Source organism: Peromyscus maniculatus, chromosome 1 (genome assembly GCF_049852395.1).
Source record: "Peromyscus maniculatus bairdii isolate BWxNUB_F1_BW_parent chromosome 1, HU_Pman_BW_mat_3.1, whole genome shotgun sequence".
In the NCBI taxonomy this organism is placed as follows: domain Eukaryota; kingdom Metazoa; phylum Chordata; class Mammalia; order Rodentia; family Cricetidae; genus Peromyscus; species Peromyscus maniculatus.
This window is the reverse complement of record NC_134852.1, coordinates 17,546,447-17,559,057: the sequence shown is the minus strand read 5'-3', so window position 1 is coordinate 17,559,057 and position 12,611 is coordinate 17,546,447. Positions and strand designations below refer to the sequence as shown.

Below are 12,611 nucleotides of genomic sequence, written 5' to 3'. Positions count from 1 at the left end.
GTCCTTGGGCTTTTGCATTGTTTCGCATGAATTTGGCTTCTGTTTTTGCTTCCTGTGGGCTCTTGTGACTTGAGTGGGATGAGTCTTACTGTAAAACAGTACAGTCGATGGAATGAAGTGTGAAAGATGTAATTACTGTCCAGCACAATGGAGAGCTGATACTTAGGAACAGTTATTGCTCCAGGTTAACTGGAAAAGAAGGAACTAGGGGAAGCTTCTTTGAAAAATGTAACATCAACATCAATGTCAATCACATAAATTCTATTTCTGCTGTACTTCTATTCCTACAAATGCATTAAACATTCAGTTTAACTTGTAAAAAAAAAAAAAAAGAGTTTCCTGTGAATATCTCCCAAGAGACAAAATCTTTGTAGGAGGCATTGAGGTGTCATGATCCATGAAGACTGTTAAAGATGCCAGTGGAAGTTGTTAGAAACTTTGAGGTCAGTTTCATCAGAAAGTTGGTGAAGTGCTGTTTTCTCATGGGATAAATGTTTCACTGACTTTTTCAGCACAAATTAAATTAGTTCTTTAAAAGTGAAGATATATAACGTTTAGTACTTAAAATGTTTCTTTGTGTATTTCATAGATGCATATGAGTTATAGTTCAACACATGCCCACTATCTCTTTTCCAATATCTTTATTATATCCTCCAACCACCATTCTCTTTAAATCTCATCTCTAAAAAATCAAACCAAAACAAAACAAACGAGACTAGTTACTTATTTTCATTAGTGCCTAACTCAGGAAAACCTATGGATGCATTGTTAGCCTCTTAAAGGTCAATTCTTTAAGCAATCTGACAATGTGTCTCTCAGAAGCCTTTTGTGACTTGTAGCTCTTCAACTAGGAGTGGAACTACCTAACATCTTCCACTGTGCTAGGATTTGTCTAGGTTGATGGTTGATTATATGCAGGTTTTGTTCATACTGTCCTAACAAGTAAATTCAAATGAGTGACATGTTATTGCTTACAAAACCTTGGAATTATCTGCCACATCTGGTTTTTAAATTCTTTCTGTCTCTTCTTCCATAATGGTCCCTGAGTCTTTGGAGAAAAAGGTGTGATATAGATGCTCCATTTTAAGGTGAAACTTCCAGAGTCTCTTAATCTCATCACTAATAACAATGTGGGCCTATGTGTTAATCATTGTGAAGTACAAAAAGAAACTTTTCTGATGAGCATTGAGAGATATACAAATATTTAGCATGAAGAGAAGAGCATAGGAAACAGTTTATTGCAATATCCACAGAATAATAGTATTATGTTTTTGCCAGGGTCTAAGTATTCTTGATCCACAGGCTCTTGTCTCTGATAGTGGTGACAGGCACAGGTTCCATCATGTGAGGTGGGTTTTTACTTCATTCATAAAATGGTTGATGACCAATTTGATGACCAATTGGGAAATTTGTTCTTGTGGAAGACTACTTCACCCAATTTGAGTATATATTGGTTGTCTGCAGCACTTTTTCTATGGATCATGATTCATGAGTTTCACCCCTTCCATCTTAGCATGTCTATCAATATAATCTTTCTTCAGATCATGTTTAAGAAGCTACTTCTTCAGAAGATACATTCTCACAGCAAACTTCTGGTTTCTCACTTGCAAATTTCAAACCTCTCTTCTACTATGATTCCCACAGCTTAGGTACAGTTGTAGTGTACACTTGTATAATGCTCACCAACACACAGTAAATAATTTATGGAGATTTGTTATTTTAATTTCACTGTAATGGTTTGCATGTGTTGCAATTTATAATTCATTGATGAAGGATGAAGCCTATACTATTTTGTGTGCACAACAATGACATTTAGAATCTGTTAAGTAATTTTTCTACTCTAGTAAAGTGACAATAGCAGATTCTTCTCTTAGATCTATGAACTCAAAAATTCTGGGTTCTAGCACCACACATGATTTCCCTCCAACAAGCAGAAACATTTATTAGCCTGAAACCAAAACCATAAAAACATTAAACAAAAATTGGTTACATATATATATATATATATGTATATTCCTTAGATTTCTTTTCAACCATTGAGTAGGACACATTTATGTTGCTTGTAGAAAATGGATGTAAATAGAATTACATTCAGTGAATAAAAACACTCATGGATAAACCAATATTATAATTGGTATGATGACACAAGTCTTTTACCCAAGTATTCAGGAGGTAAGGCTGGCAGATATGTGAATCTAAGGCCAGCCCGGTCTATAGATTGATTTCCAGACCAGCAAAAGAAATGTAGGGTGACCTGGGCTCAAATAAAAATAATGAAACCTAGAAAAGAGAAAAGATAAGAAATAAATGAAAAGAAAAACCACTCATATTTATTGTTTGCCTATTTGTAGTTCATAGATGTTTTAGAGATATACAAAAGTGTGTGTGTGTGTGTGTGTGTGTGTGTGTGTGTACATACAATCAAAATTGTCCAGGAGAACATTGCATACCTGGACAAGAATCAAGAATAGAACAGTTGAAGAGTTTGAGGGAAATGTTCTCAGTGAAATATATTCTCGTATAAAAAGCTCTACTGTGACATGGTTTCTTGTACAATGAATATTTACAAAACTAAACTAAAGTAAAATGGAATTTTATTTGTTCCCTTATCCTAACAAAACTCCAGTTACCTGGGTTTTACTGTCCTTTTCTCATTTTTCTAAAGAGACAACTTTTGTCTTCTGTGAGATATCATTGACTTTACCTGGTATAGTTGCCTTGACAGAAATGCATCATAGTTATTTCAAGGTAGAATCCATGGGTTCTGAAGCACTGTGTGCCTTCCAAGTCCTAAGAAACTAAGGTGGTCAGTTCCTCAGACTTTGAAGCATCCAGGCCATCTGAGTATCTCTGTGTTCCCTAGAAGTCAGTGAAGACTATAGAAATATGGCTGAATTAATCTTATGCGCAACACATATCCTGCAACCATCGTTGTATCCTGGCAACCTGCATAACACCCAGTGTTGTCGAATCTGGAACAAGTCTCATGGCTTAGAAATAGAAGCAACATGTGTTTACAGAAGTTCTGTGAACTTGGTTCCTGGCAGAAAGAGTTAAAAAGGAGACCATCGGAATTTGGAGTTCAAGAGTGAACTCCAGTATTTCTTGCCTAAAGAAAATACTCTGGATCCCAGAACTTGGTCCTGAGTAGGAAGAGCATTTCAGGGAGAATTAGAGAAAAGAAGAGATGACTAGGCAGGAGAAGCAGAGAACAGGAGTAAAGAGGAGAGATGATGAGAGGTGAGAGAATAGAAAACATGGGAAATAGAAGTAGATGAAAGGGAGGAGATCAAGAATCAACGACAAACCAGTAATATTAAGTTCATGTAATAAAAACAATGACTTTTACATATAAACACATTATAGAAGGTACAGTTGTTCAATATCTTTTGGATTACATTGAGATAAAAAATTAACCTAAATGTCTCAATGGACAAACAATCCAATGTTCTCAATCTGCAGCTCTGTGCATTTATTTATTGTTTCCATGGACATGAGGAGCATTGGATACTTGAAGCCCTCCAAGCTGTCCCAGTGATTTATGTAAAAACCTGAGTGAGGAAAATCCACAAACTAATGACTTCCAGAAATACCTTATGGCTCTTTTATTTATAATTTAGCTCACATACCTGCTTTACCTCCTGACACAGCTGCGCCACCACCACCTGGCAGTTTTCTTTTTCTTAGTGAAAACACGAGTACACAGTTGGGCTATGTCCCTTTATATAGGAAGGTACTAGTAACAAGGATCTAATGTCATATTTATAGGTATAAAATATAGAAAACACCCAAATATCTGTACATACCAATAGCAAGTAATTCTAAAGGGGTTTTCCTTCTATATACTAATTTTACATTTTCATAGTTGGAGCTGACTGCTCACACCACTGCTGTTTGAGTTCTATGTGAGATATATGAATTTGTCATCTAGATACTTCCTTGAACATACATACAGACAGAGGACACATTTGTGTCCTATCTAATATGAAATATTCTATGTTGTATATATGTAGGTATATACAATTTAATTTGCAATGTTTTTAGGCAACCACAGTATATTAGTGATCATTTTCAAGGTTTGAATAATAATATCTTATCTAGAATATTGTAGGTAAATTTCACCAATATTGAGGCTATTTTTAACTTTATTGAATTCAATTTTATGTACAATTTATCTTTACATGGCTACATTGTTGTCTTTGGGCAATTGTATTTTATATTTACATAATATAGGTCTACAAAATATTTCAGGACTCAAGAGGATAATTTCCCATCACAGAGAAGAGTTATAAGATGGAACAAAGCAAAGAACAGCCAGATAGACAAAATTATTTATATTTAAAAGAGGAATATTTTTAGGGGTGATGAATGGTGGTGTTGCAGATATCCTATGATTTTAATGTTATTTGATGCAGATGTTCTCAGTCCTGTTAAGTCTGTCTTTTCCCATTGGTGGGGTCTGGTGAATTAGGGATTTAGAGTGATGATATAGTGGGTAAAGGTGCATGCCTCCAAGCCCGAGAATTCCAGAGACTTATGTGGTTAAAGGGGAGAGATGGTTCCTGTGATCTCTTCTGTCTCTGTCTGTCTTCTGTCTGTCTGTCTGTCTGTCTGTCTGTCTGTCTGTCTGTCTGTCTCTCTCTCTCTCTCTCTCTCTCACTCTTATTTGTCTGTCTGTCTTTATAAGTAATGGTTTTAGCATTCTCACCACTGGAACCTCAGGGATATGGCTGCAACAAATTTGAATTGAATATTGATAATGAGGCACTGTGCAACATGCCAACTCAAAGTGAAGGATACTGTAAGGATGACTGCTCACCACAGCCAGGACACTTCCAAATCCAGGAAAATTCTAGTGAAAATGACATGTTTTCTTATTCCTCCAGAATGGAATGTACTGTTTCCTGGCAATCACAGTATTTAGCATGGCATGAAGACAGTAGTCCTGCATGTCTATCAAGGTTTCTCTGGATCTCACATTAAGTGACAGTCACAGGGGTATAACAGAATCTCATACACAGACCTGACCATGGGGATCCTCTTTCTATCCCAGACTGCAGTGGGAATGCTCGGTATCTCAGTCTTGATTTGCTGTTTTATCATTGATGTATTCTCTGGGATCAGAGCCAGGCTAACAGACTTAATAGTCAAACATGTGACCAAGGTTATCTTCATGGTTCTTCTCTGTAAAGGAATCCCTCAGAAAATGGCTGGTTTTTGTCAGACATATTTTCTAGATAACATTGCATGTAAACTGTTTTTTTTTTTTATTTTCATAGAGTTGCCAGAGGATTATCGAATGCACCTGCATCACTCTTAAGTTTATTCCAGGCTATCTTGATGATCTCAAGATATGGTAAGTATGTATAGTTCAATTCCAAAGCCCCCAATATCACTGGACCTTCTGTGAGCCTGTGCTGAGCCCTGCAACTAATGATAAATGGCTTCATTCCTGTTCTTGCGACAGACATGTGGAATGGAAGAAACTGCAATGGGACTTGAGATTTTTCTATGTTGTGCTGTGGCCAAACCTCAAAAATCCGATCTACACAGTTTATGTGATCTTATTGGGATCCTCTCATGTCATGTGTTTGAAAATCATGATGAAGGGCCAGTGGTTCCATGGACCATTTCCTGCTTTAGCACAAGCAGAGGATTCAAAACATCCATAGAGTTCTGTGTCCTAGGTCATCTCCTGAGACCAGAGCCAACCTAACCACCATTGTCCTCGTGATCACTTTTGTGTTCTGTTATATAACTCCTTTATAAATAGAACCACAAGGTGGATGATCATTGCCAGCATAGAGCTGCATGCTTCCCAGCACTTTGACCCTTTCTTGTCATCAGAAACGAAACTCAATTTCCATGCTCTGATGGACTCGCTAATATCGAAAAAACAAATATTAGAATTCAGAGAGTTCTAACATTTATACTGCATATCCTCTTTCTCTTCTTTTTGTTCTTAATTTATTGTGCCTAAACGGTAAAACAAAGCTATATGCTTATACTTTCTGAAAATTCAACATTAAACAGAAAAATATTTAAGAAGGGATGAAAACATGAAAAGTTTTAGCAGTTCTTTTCAATAAGGTCATTACCAATAGAAAAATGTTGACAGTGGGACTACATGTATCACAACAATTATGAATTCTTACGAGAGTCCATTGTAATCAATGATGCATCACATGTGAGAGATAATTTTATATTCAATAAAAAGAGAAATGACTAAAGAAAAGACCATGAAAAAAGAAAAGAAGCAAAGAAAAAAGCAAAATCTACATGTAATTAATTAGTGCAGAAAGAGGGAGAAATTGTCTTCTTTAGGGATGGATTCATTAATTGTTATTCTAATACCAGTACACAACCCTAAATATATATACATATAGTCAACTACATGGACTTAGCAGATTATAAATATTTATATATACACATATAATTAAAGTAAAAGAGTCTATGAATTTGGGAGGCTGTAGGGGTGACTAACAAAAATTGAGTAGGGAGGGGGAGGAAATGAAGTAAATATAGTCCTCATATGTGAAATTTTCAATAAAATGTGCTGCCTCTGTAACTATAATAAATGATTGGAAGTTAGAGAACATAACATAACAAAATTCATATATAATAGGACATAGTATAAGAAAACATAGCAGAGAAGTGGAAATAAGGAGATTGAGTAAAAAAGAATCAATCAAAATGAAATGTGCACAATGATCTTATATGGAAAAGATCATAGTGTAAACTAATACAAAATAAGAAGGTGCATATTTTCAGAATAAATCTTGTGCAGACCAAAGCATGCCAAGTAGAACACAAATCAGAAAGGCAGAACTTAATGCCAAGGCCATTAGTCAAAAAGAGCAAGAATACAGGATGCCCAAGATTATGTCAGAGAGGCTTAAAGTGTCCTTATAATTTTGCAAATTAGGATATCCTTGGAGGATTTATGATCAGTTTAGAGATTGTGCTTCCCTAGTCCTAGTGATAATAGATATGTTTGGAATGATACTATGTGGCTTATGATAAAATTAATCTGCCATAATTACTTTAAATGTTCAGATAAAAATGGTCAGAAGTGAATGGAAAATTGTAAATGATAATGAGTATATAATATGTACATATTTTATCAAGTGACTAAAGATAAACATGCAGTGAAGAGAGAGAATTGGACTTGTGTGTTCATCAGAAGTTGGACCTGTGTCAGGCATCATGGATTTAGAAAATCCAGGACAAAGAGGAAATGAAGTTATGTAAATGGTTTTCTCTTCAGGGAATCTGTTATATCAGAAAGAAACTAGGTTCTCTGGCATTTGAATCTCAATACATTAATCAATTTGATAGGAAAAAAAATTATTTTGTTCTGTTTGGATGTTATGACTTAGAAATCTCATATTTTCTAATAACAGAAAGGCAATGGATGTGCCTGGGAGGGAAGGTGTGGAGAGAACTTCAAGTTGCCCAGGGAAGTGAAAGTGTAATCAGGGTGTATTGTAGGAGATTAGAAGCTATTTTCTGTTTTTTTCTCCATTTAACTTTTTATGAATTCTTTGTGGATTTCACATCATGCATCTTGATCCCACTCATCTCCCACTCCTTCCTATGCAACCTCTTCCCTTGCAACTACCCCAGGATAAATCAACAATTTAAAAGAATATGAAATTTAAAAAAGGAAAAAGAAAAATCTTGTCATGGAAGCTGTAGTATGACAAAGTGAGGCACATTGTATATCCTTCAGTGCTGATATCATTGCTTGCAAGTGTCCATTGCCATACATCATTGGTCTGGATGGAGGCTTCTGGGTTTTGCAGCATCATTAACACTGGGCCCTCACTGGGGCTGCTTTTGGCTGTCCTGTTGTTGTCCTGTGTCCTGGAGAAATTGCAACATTGTGTCTGTAGTACTAGCTCCTCCACAGGCTCCAGCATATCATAGATGGTGTGGATGAGGGGATGGGGAAACCCATAGCCTTGGGAGGTTGATTGTGTGGTTATCCCACTAGATCTCTCTCATCCACAAGCCCAGGATTAGCTCTCTTTTGCAAATCTGCATAGCTCCCCAATTCTATGTAGTTAGCATTAAGGAGCAACTGTGCTCTCATTGCCTAAGTTTGTGCTCAAATACACCTATACCACCAGGGATACCTCTACTGTGTTGTGGGTATAGGAGATACTCTGACCAGTGATGCATCTAGTGAGAGGCAGGGTCAGATCTCTTGTTCTCATGACCTCAGATACAACACTCCCAACTGCTACAATACCATATGGCAATTATGGACAGGAACAGATCTCTCATAGTTATATTCTTGAGGCAGACAATCCTGTGCCCCTGTGAGCAGAGTCACCTCTAATGTATTTCCCAGGCAGGTTCAGGGCCCACTCTTCTGGATGTTGCATTCGATGAGGGGCACAGGTAGGTTTCATCCATGATGGGTTCAAAGGGACAAGATTGGCAGAGCCTTTTTTCCTTGCTCTCTCTAACACCGGACAGAGGATGGGTGTATGACCACCTCTCTCACTCTCATGATCTCAAGGTAGGCTTACACACACACACACACACACACACACACACACACACACACACACACACACACAAAATAAGATTCAGAACTAATGTGGCACCCAGGTGAACTTCAGGGTATTTTCTCCTGAGTCCTGCAGTTGGTGTAGGGCAAGGCCAGCTCTTCCACTTTCATGACCCAGAGGACTGCTCTCCTGCCTGATGCAGGCAGAAAGGGGCAAGTAGCACGGAGCGCTCTCTCTGGCACCCACACCTACACATGACAGATTGTAGTAAGGCTAGCTCTCCTATGCTCACGCCCTCAAGTTTGGTTCACTCTCGCCATTGTAAACTTGGTCAGTTCTACTGTGTTTCCCCAATGAGGTGCGGGATCTGCTCTCCCTAGTGCTATAGCTGGTGAGATGTTTGGTCAGCTCATCAGTTCTCATGATCTCAAGGCCAGCTCTCCCACCTGCCACAGGTGGTGAGGGATGTTGTGGGAAAAAAACCTCTCACTCCCTCATACCACCATATCATAGATGAGGGGTGGGATCATATTTCCCATAGTCTCATTCTTAGAGCTGAATCACCTGGGACCCTGACAACAGGGTCAGCTCTACTCTGCTGCATAGGAGAGGTACATGGTCTATTCTCACTAATGTTGCAGTGAATGTGGTACTAGGTCAGCTCTTCTATTTTCCACTGGTGGTGAGCTATGAGTGGGGAGAACATCTTTTCCTTGAACATGCCACCACATGGGGGACAGGACCAACGCCCCCACTTTCATGCGCTCATCAGCAGTGCACTGAGACCTTGCCAACAGGGTCAGCTCTGTCACACTGCCCAGGCAAGGAACAGGACCTGCACTCTCAAGTGCTCTGGCCTAGGATGGTTAGGAACAGTTCTTTCTAGTGTTCCAGCCAGCAAGGGGTGGGTCCACCTCTGTATAGGCCTATTCTCATTACTTTCAGTAGTAACAGGAACAACAGACATCAACACAGACATGGCCCTTAGCTGCAGCTCAGACGCAGACAGCACAAATTTTCCCAGGTGGCAAATAAGCCACCAACCTCAGCCCACTCCTCACTGCCTTCACCTCTTCAAATTTGCCTCTCTCCACAGGACTTAACTATTCTCTCTCTCTCTCTCTCTCTCTCTCTCTCTCTCTCTCTCTCTCTCTCTCTCTCTCTCTCTCTTCCATACCCCCATACAATTGATTTTATTAATGGTTTCCAAAAGTTTTTGATGAAACATGAAGCATTACTGTGATGCCAAAGCAGATAAAGAAAAATAATAACAAAGGAAATTTATAGGTCACTGTCACTGTTTATCCAAAAAATTCTCAATAAATAGATAACCTAATTCAAGATTACATCAAAACCATCATTCATTTGAATTGTTTTCTACAGATGGTGAAACATAGTAACATGAATTTGTGGTACTGGTGAAGGCTAATGCAGTTGTGATGGGTTCAGGGCCCCCTGGAGATCATGTTCATTTCCAGCTATGGATTCAGTTTTTTTTTTTTCTGTTAGAATGTGGTACAAAGTGGTTCTTGTGACTTCATCAAGCAGTTTTGATGTTCTGACAGGAGGAAAGCACCAAGACAGGCAAATTTATTTACAGCATTTTTTGTGGGCTCCTTCAAACATAAGTTGGGCACTGGGAAGACGCTCCCAGTTGTGAGTTCAAGAATGTAATGGATCTCAGCTCATCCAGTCTGTTGATTCAAGCAGATGAAAAAACTCCCACACTCATTTGGTTAATGATAGAAAGACTAGGTGTTACAATCTAAACTTTCTGATTTGAAATTTTGAGTACTATGGGGGAGTAAACAACCAAATATGAAGCAAAACATATTATGTAAATACTTAAAATAAGATTAACAGGTTTTATTCCTCCTCCAGACCAAACTGAATCTGGACAGAATGGAATAATGATTCATAAGAACAAAAGGGCCGAAAGATGGAAAACATAGAGAAGTGAAGCGGGTGATGTTCACCAGCCACCAATTTTGATTATGCAAAAAAGCAATGCAGCCTCGTAAGATGGAGGAGAGGGTATAAAAAACCAAAAAGGTAGCTACCAATACCAGGATGTTTTGGGTGGCTCTGGACTCAGGGGAGGTTCTGCTAGAAGCAGCAGTGCTGCGGATGTGTTGGACACTCTGCTTGTGTCTGTACAGAATGACAATCATGGAGCTGCTGGACCAGGTGATCATAACGGAAAAGAATATTTCAGGACACACAAGCAATGCTACATAGAGTGAGCCACTGATTTCATCACTCCCTACAATTGAACAGTATCCAAAATCACGTTTTCTTGTCACATTTTTGCTATTCCTTTCAGTAAAAGGGTACACAATGAAAATGAAATTTATCAACATATACAAGACCCAGAGAAGGTCAATGGAGCAGGCAATGTACTTTGCAGCTTTGAATTTATGGTCTTTACAACAGAATCCCCTTGGATTGATGGTGATGGCTTGGAAGACACTAAGGAGGCAAATGCTGCCAATGGACACACTTCGCCCAAATCTTTGCATGTACAATAGGAGCTGGCATCCGAAATTATTCACGAATTGCTTCAATCCCCAAATTGCCATTGTGTGGGGCACTCCTGCAGAGAGAATGACCAAGGCATTGGATGCCATTAGGTGCATGAGAATCAAATCTGTGGGCTTTAGTTTGCATTCTCTGTAGTAAAGGACTAGATAGTAGAACATAAGAGAAAGATTTCCCAGAATTCCAATGGTAATTTGTGATAAGAAAATGATTCTAATTGCCAGGTTACATAATTCCATTTTGTGATTCAGCAAAATTTTCTTTGGAATATGGTCCTGATATTTCTCAGTCTAATTAATAATGACAAATATTTGTAGCCTGAATGGAAGAAGATGCCTATAATTCATGAACAATCTCAGAGACTGAAGCAAAGATTACTTTAATCTCATGAGATGAACATCAGTCCTGACTAAAGAGACCTCATCCCAAAATTTTGACATGAGTAGTTACGTCCCATGTAGGTAACTGTGAGATTGCCCAAAACTCAGGATGTAAATATTTATGAAAGGATATCCATCAATTTTCAGAGAAAACTTATCAAAGTGGGATCTTGCCCTAAATTCACCACTCTCTATATTCCATCCCTTAATCTTTTTATTGCCTTGATCACAGGACTTATCTCCATTCCACATTCTGGTGCTCCATTTCTCCTCAAATTGTAAATTTTTTATTTTTTTCTTTGCTCAGCTTGCTCCAATTCATTATAAATCTAAATAAGAAGGAACACTAATAATCACCTGGCAGAATCAATACTAGTATGTTGTGAGATTTCCTCTGCATGAGGAAATTTATCCATAACTCATCACAGTTCAAATCACACTCAGCACCCCTGAATTCCATGTTCCTACAAGGATTACTCACTAAAACACTCAACCAGTCTTACAGTTCAGTCATAAAAGTCCAATTCCTCCAAACAAAATCGTGGCCCAACCTATCACAGCAATACCCCAGTGCATGTTGACAGTTTTAGTCTTTGTCTTGATATATTGTGTATCAAATAAAGCTTGACTGAGATACAGAGGACAGAGCAAGCCACCAGATTAAACACAGAGGCCTGGTAGTGCTGGCACACACCTTTAATCCTAGCACTAGGGAGGCAGAGATCTGTCTGGATCTCTGTGAGTTCAAAGCCACCCTGGACTACATGAGACTGATTCAGTCTAGGAGAGAAACAGAGCCAGGGAGTGGTGGCACACACATTTAATCCCAGTACTTGTGAGTCTCATGCCTTTAATTCCAGCACTTGTGCATTCATTCCTTTGCTTGGGAAGCCACATGCCTTTAATCCCAGCACTAGGAAAGAAGTAGTATGACTGGGCAGAGAAAGGTATATAACACATGAGGACACAGGAATTGGAACCCAGTTTTGGCCAAAGGCTTTTTGGCTGAAGCCTTTTCAGCTGAGCCCTTTTTGGTTGGAACCCTTTTGGGTGAGGGCTCAGAGACTTTCAAACCGAGGATTCATGGAGTTGGAGATGTGAGACATGGCAGTAGCTTTTTCCTTTTCTTTCTGATCTTTCGGTAATTACCCCAATATCTGAATCCAGGTTTTTA

At 38.5% G+C, this 12,611-nt stretch overlaps 1 protein-coding gene across 1 annotated transcript; it reads right to left on the bottom strand.

Annotated features, from left to right (window-relative positions):
• Positions 1-10,375: 10,375 nt before the first annotated feature.
• Positions 10,376-11,305, bottom strand: LOC107400626 (vomeronasal type-1 receptor 2-like). Its single transcript, XM_015991651.2, has one exon. The coding sequence runs from the start codon at positions 11,294-11,296 to the stop codon at positions 10,376-10,378; it is 921 nt and encodes a 306-aa protein (XP_015847137.2). The 5' UTR covers positions 11,297-11,305.
• Between the last annotated feature and the right edge of the window lie 1,306 nt (positions 11,306-12,611).